We start from the raw sequence: 18,290 nt of genomic DNA, 5'->3' as shown, positions 1-18,290 counted from the left end.
TGCCAAATGAATGCAAATATTACTTATTAGTCTGCAATATTAAGTTAGAGGTAAGCCCGGGCATGCGGTGCGTCGGGCCAGAATAAACCGGGGAATTCTGGAAATCAATCCCTTGTTCTCTCTCTCTGTCCCTCTCTGGGAGTGCTGTAATGGCCGCGAAGACCTTCGCAGGCGTCCCTTGCTTGAGATTTTGCCCGGGAGATCGCCGACTTTCTAGATCCCAAATCGATGGTGGCTGGTGGAATCACAGGAAGAACATTTGCCCCCTGATATCTGCATCTTCTTCCTCGTCGGAGCCATCCATTCGAATAGCGGCGGAAAAGTTTCGTTCCGACTCCAAGGTGGCTTTTGGGTTTTTAGGGTTTTATGCTTTACCTGGCAAAAAAAAGAGAGAGCTTTTGCTTCTTTTTCGGTGTTTAGGTGTTTCTATCTCTTGGTTTCACTTTTCTCACGTTGCCTTTTTATTTTCTTTTTAACGTTGTCGGTGTTATCTCCAGTTATCAAGTTGGATGCTTTGGGTTTCTTTTAGCTTGGATTTGTAAATAATAATATGTTGTTCGTTTCTGTATCCGAAAAAATGAAGCAGTTCGTGGATTTCGACGGGAAATTCTGGAATTATTTGCTAGTTTTTCTTCTCAAGAATAAAGATTACCTTAAAATAGTTCTATTTGCACACCAAGTTATAGAGGAAGAGAGTAAAGGTCATGACGATAGAGAAAACCCAATTTTGCGAATATGAATGTTACTGTAGATGAACCAAAACATGAATTTCAAGGAGGAGATCATCAGTTTTTTAAACTTCAGGAGGATTATGGCTTTTTAATCAATGCTGTGACTGGAAAATTCTTTCAGGTTGAGACTTTATTGGACAGTGTGAAATGGGATGACAAAGGGCTGGCAGTGGCCATCGCCCAGAACGTGGACACTGGAGCCATTTTGATGCAAGGTTTTGCCAACAGGGAAGCCCTTGCAACAACCATTTCATCTCAGAAGGCCACTTTCTATAGCCGGTCGCGATCATCTTTGTGGACCAAGGGGGAGACTTCCATGAATTTCATCAATGTGCATGACATTTTTCTTGACTGTGATCGTGATTCCGTAAGATTCTTCCTGGATGAATTTGAGAGTCATTCTCTTGCCTTGTTTGAATTTTAACGGAACCGAGCTTGGGCTTCAATTAATCTCAGATAATATATCTCGGGAAGCCTGAAGGGCCAACTTGCCATACAGGGGCTGAAACGTGCTACTATTCATCTGTTTATGATCTTTTGGAAGGTCCAAAGGTTTGCAATCTTGACCTTGCATTTCACTTGGTTTCTTTTCTACTTTTCATGATTATTGTCAATTAGGAGTATTTCGAGAGCAGTGTGGTAGATTGCTCTATGATGGCGATGATGATGGCAGCAGTTGGTTTGTCTGATGCTTTTATGACAGCCCAATCATGATCGGCTGGCATCCACAAGTTTATACTCGCTCGAGGCTACAATTTCACAACGTAAGGATGACATAGAAGCAGAGCAAAATGGGAAGCCATCATGGACAAAGAAGCTACTGCTTGACAAAGAGTTACTTTGCTCCAAAATTCGGTATGGATTTCTGTCTGAACACTAGTCCTGCATCTTTTTCTAAATTTAAATGTTATATTCATTGAAATGCCATAAACTAGACTATGCATCTGGGTTGACAAATAGTTATGTGATAGACCCTGAGTTTGGGCTTGTTAGTTAGGCTGGTTGGCTGTACATGGCAAACCTATTGCATCGACAACCATCAGAGGGACCTCATTTCCACATCTGCTATCACAGGTTGCTTTGAGGAGTGAAAGCATCTCAAATTAACCATGATTTAGCTAGTTTAAATGTGCAATCAGCTTGTTTGTTGATAGGACAAAGTTGCTGTAGCATTTTTTTTTTGTAAAAGAAAACCTGTTGATAAAATGTGAATCATTTCCAATCAACGTGCATTTGATTTCTAGGTATAAAATTGACAATAGTGACCATATTAACTAGTAATTTCTTGTTAAACTTAGAAGCAAATAGCAATTCCTTGTGTGCTTAGGAAAATAGTTATTATACATCAAAGTATTTTGCATAGTACATGAACCACATGGGTGTGGAAGCAGCGAATCAGTGCTTTCAGGATTTCAGAAAGCAAGAGGGTTCTAGATGTAGCTGCATAAATATTAAGCATTTAGCTGCCTAATTGTTATTGGAGTTTAAAATACATAATATGCAGAAGTAAGATAATCTGATGATGAATGATAACATTTTTATGGGACTAGGTTATGTAGAGGACCAGGCAGTGCTTGGGAGGGGGTGGTCCTTTGGGGTGGTGGGGGGTGGGGTGTGCATTGGATTGGTTTTGGTGGCTGCAACTCTTGAGGCTGGAGAGTTAATTTTCTCTCTCAATATAGTTAGGGAGGAAAAAAATGGTAATCAACCAATGCGAAGTGGGAGCACTTGACAACATCTATATAATCCCATGGCTAGAAATCTAAGCCGAGGCTGCATCGAGCTGCTGAGTGCTAGTTCACATAACTTTGTTTACACATTTATTTGGCTTTTTACCTTTACAAATGTGAATCTGCATTTACATGTCTGCTTTTGAGAAACATGCCCTTCTCATAGTGCTAAAAGTTGGACACTCATTATGCTAGGTGGCTTATCTGTTAATATTAATCTCATCTGATTGGGCATTTGAACATGAGGACCAAACAGACCAAACTAGAGTTTCATTATAAATAAAAATACCATTCTACTCATACAAGTCATAATTTTCCTGAACTGTTTTTCCTAGAGGTAAGGAAGATATATGGCCCTACAGGATCAGATACAAAAAGGAAAAAACTGTTTCTCAACAGAAATAGTTGCTATCATATGCTGTATAATGCAAAAGGATAGTCCAAGCAAGCATCACTTTGGATACCTTTCTTTGGCTGGTGCTGTGTCTATCACTAGAAATTTCTACTCTTTTAAGAGAAACTTGCTGGAAGAATCACAAGTATTTTTGCTTTCCTCCTGTTGTTAAAATATTGTGACGTTACCAGTATCTCTCTGCTTCCTTGTGCATCTGTCATTACAGCAATATATACCCAAAATATTTGATAACGAATGATTATGATTGTCTCACGAGAGGACAAGCTATTGGAGATAGGTGCATTCTGATACTATTATTGGTAAATTGCAAGAGTATAGGCAGGACAAAAGGAGGTTAAGATAGTGTAGAAGAGGATGTGGAAAGATGTAAAAAGTAATCCAAGTTATACTTCATAGATGCAAAAGCTAGGATCAGAATTTGGGTGTTGCTAGAGAGATGCCTAAACATTGCTGCAGATTTCTAAAGGGTCAATGTTCTTTAGATATTTGATGAAAGCAGCATGCATACTGAAGAAATTTTGTGAAGTAATCTTGAGATTCAAGAGGATAAAAAAGATCTCCTGATTCACAAAGCTATTACGAGCAAAAAAGCATCGGGATTTGAAAAGTTTAAGAACCCTATGTGTAATAAAATAGAGAATGCTTGTCAAGCAATGGCTTGCGGTGATTAATCATGAATACCAAAGGTTTGTTTCAAGGGAGAAAGAAGGGTATTTATTAGTGAACTATGTTGAGAGAACTGAACTCCATAGGTGCGGATCACATTAGGCTGAAAGAGGGGTCATGTTTAGTTGGTAAAGTGGAAAATCTCTGGAAAGTTGATGACTTCAATCAAGATTCCACTGGAGAAGATTAATACTAGTTTAGCCTTCAAGGATGATGCAAGTGTGCACCAATTAATTTAGATAATAATTGAGCATATGCTATTGGCATGAAAGTATGCCACCTCAAAGTAGCTGAGGGCAAATTTTGAGTGAAAATAGGATTTGTGACTCAAAAATTGGCATTATAGTTATGGCCTATGTTACTGGAGTTTTGCGTCTGTGTCAAAGAATCCATGTTAAATATGTTGGAAATAGATAAACTTAATTGTGCATTGATCCAAGAGATGTTATTTAAGACATTTGTGTTTCCAAAAAAGACCTTTTATCTTACCTATGAAATTTACTTAGAATTTCTCTTCATGAGTAAAACCGAAGTGTCATTCTTAAATATGACTCTTAGTATTTTGTATAGAGGTTACTTGAAGGGTTGTAAAATCCTCTTTATAAAGGGGTTGTTACTTGAGTCATTTTGTATTGAAGAGAGTTGCAGAAATTTAATATAGAGTAAAGTCCTCTTCATTCCTTAGTAAAAATACTACAATATTCTTCTCCTCCATCCACCTCTTCAAAGTGGTATCAGAGCAAGATCATGGCTACCGGAGTGCTTTCCATTCCTCGTCTTACCAATACCAACTATGAAAATTGGAGTATCCAAATGAAGGCGTTGCTTGGATCTCAAGATATTTGGGACATAGTCGAAAGAGGCTATGTAGAAGCCGAAGATAGAGATATTCTTACGGCGCAACAACGAGAGACTTTGAAGAAAGACAAGAAGGCTCTCTACTTCATCTACCAAGGCCTAGATGAGGCCGCTTTTGAGAAGGTTGCTAGTGCTACCAATTCCAAGCAAGCATGGGAGATTTTACAAAATTCTTACAAAGGTGTAGAAAAGGTGAAGAAGGTTCGCCTCCAAAGCTTGAGAGGCGAGTTTGAAGCTTTGCAAATGAGGGAGTCCGAAGTTGTGTCGGACTATTTCACAAGGGTGTTGACCGTTGTGAACCAATTGAGGAACGGCGAGACACTTGATGATAATCGGGTTGTGGAAAAAATCCTACGATCCTTGGACCACAAATTTGATTATGTTGTGGCGGCCATTGAAGAGTCCAAAGACTTGGACACTATGACGGTGGATGAGCTTATGGGTTCACTTCAAGCCTATGAGCAAAGAATACTAAAGAGAAGACAAGAGCCATTGGAGCAAGTTCTACAAAGCAAGCTCTCCATCAATAACAAAAAGGAGTCAAGAGACGAAAGTAGCCAAAGAGGTCGTGGTCGTGGCCGAGGATGTGGTCATGGTAGAGGTCGAGGTGGATCTTATGGTCGTGGTAGAGGCCGTGGTGACCACAACAATATTGAGGAAGGCAACCAAAATCGTGGAGGAAAAGGACAAAGAGGTAGAGGCCGAAGGTATGACAAGGGTCAAGTTCAATGTTACAATTGCAACAAGTTTGGGCATTATTCTTTTGAGTGCTATTCTAATTAATCTAGTCAAGTTCATGAGAAAGCCAAATAGCCAATTATGTCAAAAAGGAAGATGATGGAGATGACGTGCTTCTACTAGCACGAAAAGGAGGAGATGCTATTAATCAAAATATGTGGTACTTGGACTCCGGTGCAAGTAACCACATGTTGGGGCACAAAGAAATTTTCATGGAGCTTGATGAATCGGTAAATGGCCATGTCTCATTTGGAGATGCTTCCAAGGTAAAGGTGAAGGGCATTGGTAAGATACTTATTCAACTCAAAGATGGAAGCCAACAGTTTATTTCCAATGTCTATTATGTGCCTGATATGAAAACCAATATTCTTAGTATTGGGCAACTCTTGGAGAGAGGATTTGATATGCAACTAAAGGAAGGAAGCTTCTATCTAAAGAAACAAAATAAATTGATTGCTCATGTTCCTATGTTAAATAAGCGCATGTTTGTATTAAACATAAATCATATTGTTGCTAAATGTCTAAGTGCATGTATGAAGGATGTATCTTGGCTTTGGCATTTGCGGTTCGGACATGTAAACTTCGGTGCTCTAAAGCTTCTTTCAAGTAAAAGAATGGTGAAAGGGCTGCCTTATATTGATGTCCCTAATAATATATGTGAGGGGTGTGTTCTTGGCAAACACTCCAGGAGGAGCTTTCCAAAGAAGTCTTACAACAAAGCAAAAACACCACTTCAACTTATCCACACCGACATTTGCGGACCAATCACTCCAAGCTCATTTGGAGGTCGTCGCTATTTTCTAACTTTTATTGATGATTTCAGCAGGAAAACATGGGTGTATCTCTTGAAGGAGAAGTCAGAAGCATTTCAAGCTTTCAAGGAGTTTAAAACTTTGGTGGAGAATCAAAGTGGCTATACCATCAAGGCGTTGCGGTCAGATCGGGGAGGAGAATTCACATCTAAGGAGTTTGAAGCTTTTTGCAAAACTCATGGCATTTGGAGACCCTTGACTGCTCCATACTCACCTCAACAAAATGGCGTCGCGGAAAGAAAAAATCGGACTATACTTGACATAGTCCGAAGCATGCTTAAAACAAAGGAGTTGTCGAAGGAGTTTTGGGGCGAGGCCATCAATTGTGCGGTCTACTTGCTTAATAGATGCCCCACAAAGAACTTGGAAGAAGTAACACCACAAGAAGCATGGAGTGGATACAAGCCTGATATCTCTCATTTGAAGGTGTTTGGGTGCATAGCTTATGCACATATTCCGGATCAAAGGAGAAGCAAGTTAGATGATAAAAGCTTACCATGCATCTTCATCGGGTACAATGCAAGATCCAAAGCTTATAAACTTTATGAACCAAAGGAGAAGAAAGTCATTGTAAGCCGAGATGTGGAGTTCCAAGAAGACGGCATTTGGAATTGGAGTACTAACATGATGATGATACAAGATGAAGAGCAGATCAAGGAGCAAATTAGAGAGCCAACACCACCTTCATCTCCTACTTCATCGGTTGAAGATGTTTCAACACCACTAAAGACAAGAAGCATTCAAGATTAATATGAGGTGACAACTCCCTTAAATCTTATTTGTCTTTTTGCTAATGAAGAAATAATTTCTTTTGAAGATGCTATCAAAGATAAGAAGTGGAGAAAAGTCATGAATGAAGAGATAGAAGCCATAGAAAAAAATGAGACATGGGAGCTTACTTCTCTACCAAGGGGGCTTGAACCAATTGGAGTAAAGTGGGTTTACAAAGTCAAAAGAAATCCACAAGGTGAAGTGGAGAAATACAAAGCACGACTTGTGGCTAAAGGCTACAAGCAAAAGGCCGGAATTGACTACGAGGAGGTTTTTGCTCCCGTTGCTCAAATGGAGACCATTCGCTTGGTGATTTCTTTGGCGGCTCAAAACAAATGGAAGATTTTTTCAACTTGATGTCAAATCAGCCTTTCTTAATGGCTATTTGAATGAAGAAGTGTACATTGAGCAACCCAAAGGTTATGTCAGAAGTGGACAAGAAGATAAAGTGTTGAAATTAAAAAAGGCGCTCTACGGTTTGAAGCAAGCACCTAAAGCTTGGAATTTAAGAATTGATGCTTATTTCAAGGCAAATGGGTTTGTTCAATGCCCCTATGAACAAGCTCTCTATATCAAAGAGGAGGATGGGAACAAATTACTTGTCTCATTGTATGTTGATGATCTTATCTTCACCGGTAATTCTATGCAATTGATCAAAGAATTCAAACAAGCAATGGCAAAGGAGTTCGAAATGACCGACATGGGATTTATGTCCTACTTTCTTGGTTTAGAAGTGAATCAATTAGAAGATGGGATTTTTCTTTCTCAAGAGCACTATGCAAATGAAGTGATTAAAAGGTTCAAGATGGAAGATTGCAATCCTATTAACATACCAGTGGATTGTGGTGTAAAATTGTCCAAGAATGATGAAGGCAAGGTGATTGATCCTACAATCTACAAAAGCTTGGTAGGGTGTTTGAGATACTTGACATGTACAAGACCGGACATATTATATGGCGTTGGTTTGGTGAGTCGGTTCATGGAGGAACCAAAATTATCTCATTGGAAGGCGGCAAAGAGGATCCGACGTTATGTTCAAGGTACTCTAAGCCTTGGCTTATTCTATTTTTATTCTAATAATTTTCAACTTGAAGGCTATTCTGATAGTGATTGGGGTGGAGACTTGGATGACCGAAAAAGTACTTCCGGATTTGTATTTTTTATGAATAATACGGCATTCTCATGGATGTCTAAGAAGCAAGCGATTGTTACTCTCTCAACTTGTGAAGCAGAATATGTTGCGGCATCTTCATGTGTTAGTCATGCAATATGGCTAAGGAGCTTGCTAAAAGAGATTAATATTGATCAAAATGAAGCTACACAAATTTACATTGATAGCAAGTCGGCAATTGCTTTAGGGAAGAATCCAATTTATCATCAAAGGAGCAAACATATAGATGTTCGTTTTCATTCAATCCGGGAGCATGTGAAGAACAAAGATGTGGAGCTTATTTATGTGAAGACTCATGATCAAGTTGCGGACATTTTTACTAAACCACTTGGAGTTGATCTCTTCAATAAATTCAAAGATTTGCTTGGTATGAAGGATGGAAGACAATTAAGTTTAAAGGGGGGTGTTGGAAATAGATAAACTTAATTGTGCATTGATCCAAGAGATGTTATTTAAGACATTTGTGTTTCCAAAAAAGACCTTTTATCTTACCTATGAAATTTACTTAGAATTCCTCTTCATGAGTAAAACCGAAGTGTCATTCTTAAATATGACTCTTAGTATTTTGTATAGAGGTTACTTGAAGGGTTGTAAAATCCTCTTTATAAAGGGGTTGTTACTTGAGTCATTTTGTATTGAAGAGAGTTGCAGAAGTTTAATATAGAGTAAAGTCCTCTTCATTCCTTTGTAAAAATACTACAATATTCTTCTCCTCCATCCACCTCTTCAAAATAGGTATTCACGAGCCAGATATGCATTAGAATTTAGAGTCTTAGTACTTACCAAAATTTTTTGGTTGCAACTTTTAGATATCGATGAAGACTGGCCTTTCTAATGATATGTTTCAACCCCCTATAATGACATTGGGATTAGATTTTTGTTTCTTTCGGAACTTTGCAAGGATTTAGGTACTAGAATAACTTTGCAAAATCTCATTTTTCTTGCATCATTACCTTTTTTTTTGACTTTGAATGAGCAGCAAGCTAGATATACAGCAGAAGGTTTGTTATTTAATTTTAGAGACTAGCTGAGATAGATGAAGGTTTTAGAGCAGTCAGGTGTTAAACCCAGATGAGATGGCAGCAGAGGCATAGGGATTTTGGAAAGGTTGGTTTGGTCTACTAGCTTTGCATTGTTTCCATGTTAGTTGATAAGAGACATTAAAGGATGCTAGTTGGTAAAAGACATTATAGGATATTTAGATAATCGCACCAATTACCATTGAATGAACATTATGAGCCATATTGCAAATTGATAGTAGAAATCGACAATCATTTCTGAGAGAGGATAGACTTTATGTCAGGAACATCAACATCATGCCCATTTCTTATTCAATTGATCAAAATATATAGATTGAAGAATATACGCAAACTTGGAGAAATCATCTGATGAATCCCACCTTGCATAGGGAGCCCTGATTTCATTCTTGGATGGAATGAGAAATAGGTTACAGTAGCTGCTTTAATTGAAAGTCTGCCCACAACAGGAATGAAAAGCAAAAGGGTGCCTGCACCAGTTAGATGGAACTAGATGGAATCAGCTTTGTTGATTATGGTCGTGGTGCACTAAACCTGGGTTACGGTGATTGTTCCCCAAGTTTGGCATGATGGGATAATTTGTTTTAACTTGATTTGTAAATGATTGATTTTGTTCCTTAGCTGCTTAAGTTATTAACACAATTTTTGAATTAAATCTAGCATTAGGACGTTTCCAGAATGTGTAGGTAACTACTCATGTTCATGAATGCCAGTGAAATGTTTACACGGCAAACAAAAGCTCTTTTGCATACCGCAATCTGCATGCAGTGGGATAATTTGCTTTAGCCGTATTCGTTTATGATTAGTTTTTGCTTTAGCTGCTTAAGTTAATAAACATAATTTGTGAATTAAGCATAGCATTATTATGTATCCAGATGGAGTTGGTAAACTGCTCATCTTCTTCCATATCTTTAAACATTCACATAGCAGGCAAAACATTCGTTGTTCTTTTGCACATTATCAATCCGCATGCTTACTGAGAGCCGGTTACATTTAATTCTCCCTATTGACCTTTTTTTCAGGGAAGAAGCAGGAGAACTTATCCAGACCCTTTTGGAGAATGAGGACAGTTCTCGTACGGCCTCGGAGATGGCAGATTTGCTTTACCATGCGATGGTGCTGCTCAAACTGAAGGATGTGAAAATGGAAGAGGTTCTTGGAGTCCTAAGAAAGAGATTTTCAGAGTCTGGAATTGAGGAAAAGAACCGCCGGAGGAGACCCGACAACCGATGCTGAACAATTGGATTGCCTGGTCCAATGAAACATATTGTACCCATGGGATCTATATGCTTTGACATGATTCTTCTGGCTGTTTTTTACTTTTAGCCTGATGTCATAGTTTTCTCAGTTGTGTGTTGGTGTTACATAAACTCTTCAGGTGACCAAGGGATGGCCCTATATCGGCATATAACATCATCGATTTCTACTTGAGCTGTTCTGGTATGTGGCAATGTTAATTCTGATGTACTGATAGGTTTTTTGCTTAACTTAAAGCATGATACTATGACTGAAACCATTGTGCCATCTTTCAGGAGAGGCTTAGTTCTTTTTGCTAGATACTGTCCAAACTTGAATGAGTCATAAGAAAGGTTGTGCCAATACAGTTGGCTTCATCTTCTCTGAGATCAAATAAAACAAAGTCTTTGTGGATCAGCTTTTAAGTTGGAGATTCGCATTTGTCAAATGCATCACCACCTTTAGCTACTTCACTAGTCTAATTTGTAGAGCAATATATGAACTAACTGGTCTAGTGTCATTAAAGTAGGTGTGCAGAGAATACCCACGAGGAAATAGGTCACAGCCATCAATGGAGGCGTAAACTAATTTACATGATAGCAACGGTAACATCGAAACGCCTAAGAATTACTTTTAAAAAGAAAAGTTCCTCAAAGTTTGAATAAAAAATGCATATTACGTACATTTTTAGTCAAAAAAATATATCAAGGCGTGTTGGATAAAAGCAACAAAAGATTTCGTTAAGAAGATGGCGTTGATGAAAAAACCAAGAAGAAATAAATGGTTTTGATGGGCTTGATAAACTTCAAATCAGATACACCATGAGCTTTTAAATTGACAAATAACATGGAGGTTATAAGTGAGAAAATGAAGTCAAATTTGAATACTTCTACCAAAAACTAGAAAGATGAGAAGGATTATTTGTTGACAAAAGCAAGGTCACATTTCCCTTCTCTGTTTTTTTTTTAAAAAAAAAGGTTCATCACGGTTCTCACATAAATGCACACCCTTTCGTGTCAGCAAAATTTGAGAAAAGAGATAGGTGAAAATTTAGAAGAAGTCAGACTCCCCTGTGCAGCTTTATTGTCCTTACCATTTGCATAGAAGACTAGAAATGATGGTGTTACCGATCCAAACCGAACAATACAAAGCATACCATACTATATTAATTCGATATTGGTACTCGATACATATGACGTATTGATACAGAGTACATCAAAAAAATTTCATATCATATCGTGCTGACACTATGCTAGTGTGACGTCGATATAGGGTCGGATATCGAGACGGTGAATCTTACTAGAAATAATTTCAATAATAGGTTAAGATTTTATACATCCAAAAAGCATGGATGGTAGGTTTGCATACTCACTAGTTAAGCCAATGGTCAATAGCACAAAAGACACCTATAATTCATGTATATGTCTCAACAGTTTTTCTCATAGTGTAGTTCAATCATCTCCAAATGTCAAACAACTTCGTCATACAGACAAATCTGGAGGAGACATTCTTATTGCAGCATAACAGCGTAGCATGCAAGCATTAAGAATGGAGCTCATGACTCCAGGTCACCATCACTTGCAATGTAGCTAAAGAATACAAAGCGATCCTCCCAAATGATGTAACAATAAATATATTGGCACATGAGCAAGCACAATGCGAAGGCTATAGCTTGGTTATAGCTCTACATTCTCTTCATCAAACAAGGCTACAACAAGCTTTCTTTTGTTAATAATAATAACAAAAAGAAAAGTTTACTGCTATTTAGCTCAAACTGGCATTTGGTCCTTCATTTGATTGTATTTCATGTTTTATTCCTGCCCATCGAAAGTTTAAATTTGTCTCTCGTGTCCAAGTAGATGTAACTATGGACAGAAACAAGTGTAAGCATGTGCAAAATACGGGTATAAGTGTGTGTCGCATTAAATACTCAATGCTAAAACTTTGAGGTTAGCAAATGGTCCCTCCTAGCTATCACGGCGAGCTAAATTGGAGGCATTTATAGCCTTACCAAACTTGATATGGGAAGGCCCTTGACGGTCTGAATATGATCTGTTTATTAAAGACGTCAAAAATTAATATTCACATCTAATCATGTTATTAAACATATAATTTAGTATGATCTATAATAAATTGAAATAAGTTAAATAGATCAAATGGTTAATGATTGCTGCCTTTAGTAAAAAAGCTTCGATCAGAAAATATTACATTCTAATTGTCTTTGCCTCTTGGATTATGTAAAAAAAAATAATTAAAAGAACAAAAAATATTTGGACAATTGCTTTTTCGGCCATAAAAAAGTTTGGATAGTTAAATATTTTTAAAATACTGTAACCATATTGGTGGTACAGTTTCTATCCATGTAAATTCATAGGATAGCATAATTTTTTTTCATCCTTAAAAAAAAAATTGAGGGATCTAGCTTCTTCCTCGCTTTTATCCTTTGCCATGCTCACTTTTATTCATTCAATTATCCAATGATCAATTGCTTGCGTCTTCCAAAAAGCAAATAAAATTATCGACTAGGTTGTATTTTTTACTGCGCATCATTCGAAAGAGTTTTTTTTTTTTTTTTGAATTGTTTCACCTATATAAAAACAAAAAACAACAACAACAAAAAAAGAAAAAAAAAATCCGTGTGCTTGCCGTCGGATGACACCTACCCCAACTAACCCACGAGGGACCGGACTGGTAGTAGGCCACGTGGCGTGCGGTCTACCGATCTATGTGCCAAACGGCTTCCTTCCCACGTGGTATCCCATCGACCCGTCCATCCGACCTAACCTCGATCATAAATACCCATCCCGTTCGACCTCAACGATGGAGCTCGCTCACCTGTCCTCCTTCTCCGACCTCCATAGCCAAACTACATAACTACTTCGAACTCGACCACCACCCCCAAGTTATCGAATCGAGTTGAGGCATGGCCAAGGTGGAGGAGATCCGGAGCTCGCAGAGGGCCGAGGGCCCAGCAACCATTCTGGCAATCGGCACCGCCACGCCGGCTAATGTCGTGTACCAGGCCGACTACCCCGACTACTACTTCCGCATCACCAAGAGCGAGCATCTCACCGACCTCAAGGAGAAGTTCAAGAGAATGTGTGAGTCTTTCATCACCATGTACTTGTTTGATTCCCTTTCTAACTTATTCTCTAGTACTTGCTGTTCTTTCTACTGTACTGAAGACATCATTATGTTAACAAGCTAAATGCGTTCAAGAGTTGTATTGCTTTGAACTCTCTCTCTCTCTCTGTGTGTGTGTGTGTGTGTGTGTGAAAAAAAGGGAGAAAGAAATGGGAGATATCTGTGTCACTGTAGTAAACTTGGTAGGTAGTGATCTCTTTCTCTTTCCCTTGTTCAATTTAATTTTCTCTCTTGTGAGAGAATTAGAACATGTCTTTGTCCTACTCTAAGAATAGAGCACATGAGATCCAGATATATATACATATGTACATAAGAAATTTTAGGATGGGGTATTACTTAGTTTCACATTCACCATCTTGCTTTGGAAACAGGCGACAAGTCCATGATCCGCAAACGCTACATGCACCTAAACGAAGAGATCCTGAAGGAGAACCCCAACGTGTGCGCCTACATGGCGCCCTCCCTCGACGCGAGGCAGGACATGGTGGTCGTCGAGGTCCCGAAGCTCGGAAAGGAAGCCGCCGTCAAGGCCATCAAAGAATGGGGCCAGCCAAAATCCAGGATCACCCACCTCGTCTTCTGCACCACCAGCGGCGTAGACATGCCCGGCGCCGACTACCAGCTCACCAAGCTCCTCGGCCTCCGCCCCTCCGTCAACCGCCTCATGATGTACCAGCAGGGCTGCTTCGCCGGCGGCACCGTCCTCCGCCTCGCCAAGGACCTCGCCGAGAACAACCGCGGCGCTCGGGTCCTCGTCGTCTGCTCCGAGATCACCGCCGTCACCTTCCGTGGTCCCTCGGAGTCCCACCTCGACAGCCTCGTCGGCCAGGCGCTCTTCGGGGACGGCGCCGCCGCCATCATCATCGGTGCCGACCCCGACCCCGCCATCGAACGCCCGCTGTTCCAGCTTGTCTCGGCCAGCCAGACCATCCTCCCGGACTCCGAGGGCGCCATCGACGGCCACCTGAGGGAAGTCGGGCTAACCTTCCATCTGCTCAAGGACGTGCCAGGCCTGATATCCAAGAACGTCGAGAAGAGCCTGGCGGAGGCATTTGCTCCACTAGGGATAAGCGACTGGAATTCGATATTCTGGATAGCGCATCCCGGCGGGCCGGCGATTCTGGACCAAGTGGAGGCCAAGTTGGGATTGGAAAAGGAGAAGATGAGGGCGACGAGGCATGTTCTAAGCGAGTACGGTAACATGTCGAGCGCCTGCGTGCTGTTTATACTGGATGAGATGAGGAGGAGGTCGGCGGAGGACGGGAAGGCGACGACCGGCGAGGGCTTGGAGTGGGGGGTGCTCTTCGGCTTCGGGCCGGGGCTCACGGTGGAGACTGTTGTCCTGCACAGCCTCCCCGTTTCAGCTCGTTGATGCCATGGATGGACTCGCTTGTATCGCTTAATTTGGTCTCTCTCTCTCTCTCTCTTTCTCTCACTGTACTGCTTGCTACTGGATGTTGTTAGGGACAGGTTAAGATTTCTTCTGGACTATGCTAAAGATCGAGAGGGCTCAATATATATTGTGATCGATCGTTATATGGATTTGCGTTTTTCATCGCTTGGAATAAGTGTATGCTCGCATGCAGTTACTACAAATCTTAGATATTTGTTGTATGTCATGGTCATGTAGACGTCAAGGGTCGAAAGCGGTGGAAGAGTACTGGAGGAAAATAAAAACAAGGAACGAACGAGAGAAAAAAGGAAGGTGGGTAGGGCCTCTTTATTGTGACGTGTTTCTTTTAGGTGAAGGAGAGCGCCACTTGTTTCTTTTATAGGTGCAATGGTGCACCACTTGCTCGTCTGAAAACCTCCGAAATTATGACAACTAGATTGAAATGTGAAACCATAAAACCAAATTGAAAAGTGAAAACAGATTGCACCCTCATTATGCTCCCAATTCCACCTAGATGGAAAGTAATTGGCAAGTGTGGACTTTCAAATTTATATTTTTTTTTGAGAAAAAAGAGCAATATTTTCTAGCACTATTCTATTTTAGGAACCAACCTTTTGGAAGTAGGGATTCATGTGATGTACATAGGGACCATCTGTCACCCACAAGCCCCTTGTATGCCATATTAATCTCCAATTATTTTTTTGGTAAATTGGATTTATTAAACCAGTCTAGAATGAATATATTTATGGGAATCAAAAAATAAAATAACTGACAATGTAGAAAGAATATCTATTACAACTATTCATAAAGTAGATCTAGTGTGATTGGCTACGTATGTTGCCATCCACACTAATCCCTGACTATCGGAAGGACTGATGCTTGTCACACAGAATGGAGCAGTACCTAAAAATTGTATTATACTAGATTCATTATTACATTATTTATTATGGTTATCGCCGGTTTGCATTTGACAACCTTCACAAGTCCTCGTTCTCTTGATTGGCTTCTATATTTAAGCTCTATAAAGGGGGCCTTTCTAGTGTCGGCCATTTTTGTGAAGTGTCACGGACTCACGGTGAGATATAGATTGAAAAGAAGTCTCTATGCATTCAGTGATTAAGTCAGAAAATTTAACAGCCTCCTCAAATTAGGTAATTAGTTGGAAAATCTAGTAAATAAACTTAATATATTTTTATGATCACTTCTTAGATATCCATTTTTGAATTGAATAAGAAAATTATATGGAGTAAATTAAGAAAAAAAAAACTAAACTTTTTATGAGCAATGGCTTCATATGTATCCACCACCGATTGAGTACATGATGTATGAGTAATGGCTTCATATGTATGCATTCAAATTGAGGCTATTCTGATATGCAGATATTTTATGCTTATTTGATTTTATTATTACAATATAGACATCTACGAAGTCTAATAAAAGGGGGATTTGCAATGACAATTATCAATATTTACTAGCCAATGTTATGTGAATCAATCAACAAAACAAGTTGTCTCGACAAAAATCAGTATTTGAAATCATACCATGGTTAACATGTCTATCACATGCCATAATGGAATCTTTCTTTTTGGAAAATCTAGCCAACTAACAATCGGATTTTGCACCGGACTTTATCCAATATTGGCCATTAATTTTCCTTCAAGCGATCAAGAGGATTGAGAAACCATCCTCCAAAGGTGCTTAATTTCACAAAACCGGTCTTTAGATGCCTTTACGTTGCAAGTATCGAATAAAAACCTTATGCCACCTATATATATTGGTTGGTTGGGCTACTTAAAGATATATTTACGTTTGATCTTCTAGCTTAGTCAAGTATTGAATTTTCTCATAACTCAAATACCCCACACGTACAAGAAATGTCATATCTGATGTTCTGATGCTATCAGTGATTTATAATTAGCAACCACATGGAGACCGACCTTGTAATTGGTAATAAATTTTCATGTTTGTGATTGATCGATAACCACGTCAATGCAAGAAATCGTACAGGTAACCACCACAGGCACCACACGAACTCGTACCAACCCCATGAAACAAAAGTGCTTCGAGAAATTAAAGGATCCTCTTCTTTGTTTCCTCCGCGGTTGGCATCCGGTCATCGTGGCTGGACTTACGATATCTTGAAGCCCTAAGAATATATATATATATATATATACATGAAGCGAGTTGCAGCGAAAGAAAGCTCCGACGGCTCTACACGAGAAGCTCACTACACATAGAAGCTCACACACTTTTTAAAGGGCACATGCCGGACTTCTGATGGGTTTGGATGGAAAAATCCTCGTTCGAGATGCAGTTACGTGTTCCTCATCCTGCACGTGAATGCATGGAATACGATGCCGTGCACGATTCCCGAGGCAACGTGGGGTTCATTCTTAATTATTTCTTATCCTCGAGCGGCAAAGAACCGGGGATGGCTACGGTCAGCAGTCAACGGACAGCAGCGTGTTTGACCCGTCGAGCTTAAATTCTACTGAGTGCGAGGGTTTAAACTGCAGCAGACCATGAACCATACGTATTTTAATTTAGTCGGGCTTCAGAAACCTATTTAAAAATTTTTCTTATGCCCCAACTTGATCCATGATAAGACCTAGTTTAAACATACGCACCGAAGTTTAGGCCATCTCAGGTATTGTCTTTGGTTGTTCCATGCAATGTTTTCTTGACCATGCAAAAGAACACATGCCCTGTCACCTTTTTGTCTATCCCTTGTCGAAGTTTCAAAAACATTACTAATCTCGCAAATGATTCAATTTAAACATATGTATGAGCCTAGGCTCAAGCACTGCTTGAAGTCGGGTTAACTTGTGTGGAGACATTGGAACTAGGGAACCTTGAATTTTGTGTTCCTGTTTTGAGTATTGTATTATTAATTACACCAATTTAATATGACCATTTATATATATTGTTTGCTTTCCATACATTTATATTTATTTATATGTATGCATGCTTTGATAGCTTAGCCAGTTTGGCTGGGTCAGGTCTGATGGATGTGTTTTTGGGCATAGGTTAGTGCGATGTAACATGTGTTCATGTCCAATGAGGCATGGATCTGGTGGAGCATGTCAAGTATGCATAAACTAGCAAAACTTGGGCATTTGTAGTGGGGGTTCACTGCAACTATGAACTAAGGAAAGCTCTTCTCGGAGCCACACAAAGTCTTGCTTGTCAAGGTGTCCACGTTCTCTCCTGAAGTTCTGCTCCAAGTTTGTGGCCCATGTCAATGGATTAGAATAGCTGCATTGTAACCCACCAGTGATTTGTGTCATTCTAATCAGCCGCACAATGATGCTAAGCTTGGATGTGAAGTGATGGTTAAAAGAAAAGAAAAAAAAGCAAAAGGGAAGAAGGACAAAAACCAAGTGAAGTCCCATCATGCATTAATTGGTACTGATGATGGTGCAGGAAGTTCATATGTTTGGCTTCTTCACATCGTGACAACTCGCTTTCTTGTCTCTGCAGAGGCTGTGGGTTATCCTAAATAAATTGATCCTCACTATTTTTCTAAAAAAAAGTTTCATATTTTTTCTCATGTTATTGTATCAAGGTGATATTCCGGTCACACCTCGT

General features: G+C 39.6%; 2 protein-coding genes across 2 annotated transcripts; both read left to right on the top strand.

Annotated features, from left to right (window-relative positions):
* On the top strand, nt 1–10,372 carry LOC103712378 (histidine biosynthesis bifunctional protein hisIE, chloroplastic). The gene is made up of 5 exons (XM_008798883.3): nt 1–341; nt 853–1,098; nt 1,188–1,283; nt 1,435–1,586; nt 9,952–10,372. The coding sequence occupies exons 1-5, from the start codon at nt 150–152 to the stop codon at nt 10,163–10,165; spliced, it is 900 nt and encodes a 299-aa protein (XP_008797105.2). The 5' UTR covers nt 1–149; the 3' UTR covers nt 10,166–10,372.
* Nucleotides 10,373–12,987: 2,615 nt separating this feature from the next.
* On the top strand, nt 12,988–14,877 carry LOC103712379 (chalcone synthase 1). Its single transcript, XM_008798885.4, has 2 exons — nt 12,988–13,266; nt 13,681–14,877. The coding sequence occupies exons 1-2, from the start codon at nt 13,089–13,091 to the stop codon at nt 14,679–14,681; spliced, it is 1,179 nt and encodes a 392-aa protein (XP_008797107.1). The 5' UTR covers nt 12,988–13,088; the 3' UTR covers nt 14,682–14,877.
* The last annotated feature ends 3,413 nt before the right edge of the window (nt 14,878–18,290 follow it).

The sequence above is a fragment of the Phoenix dactylifera genome, chromosome 14 (genome assembly GCF_009389715.1).
Source record: "Phoenix dactylifera cultivar Barhee BC4 chromosome 14, palm_55x_up_171113_PBpolish2nd_filt_p, whole genome shotgun sequence".
Taxonomy (NCBI): domain Eukaryota; kingdom Viridiplantae; phylum Streptophyta; class Magnoliopsida; order Arecales; family Arecaceae; genus Phoenix; species Phoenix dactylifera.
Note: the sequence above shows the minus strand (reverse complement) of the source record. Positions and strands in the feature narration are given on the sequence as shown.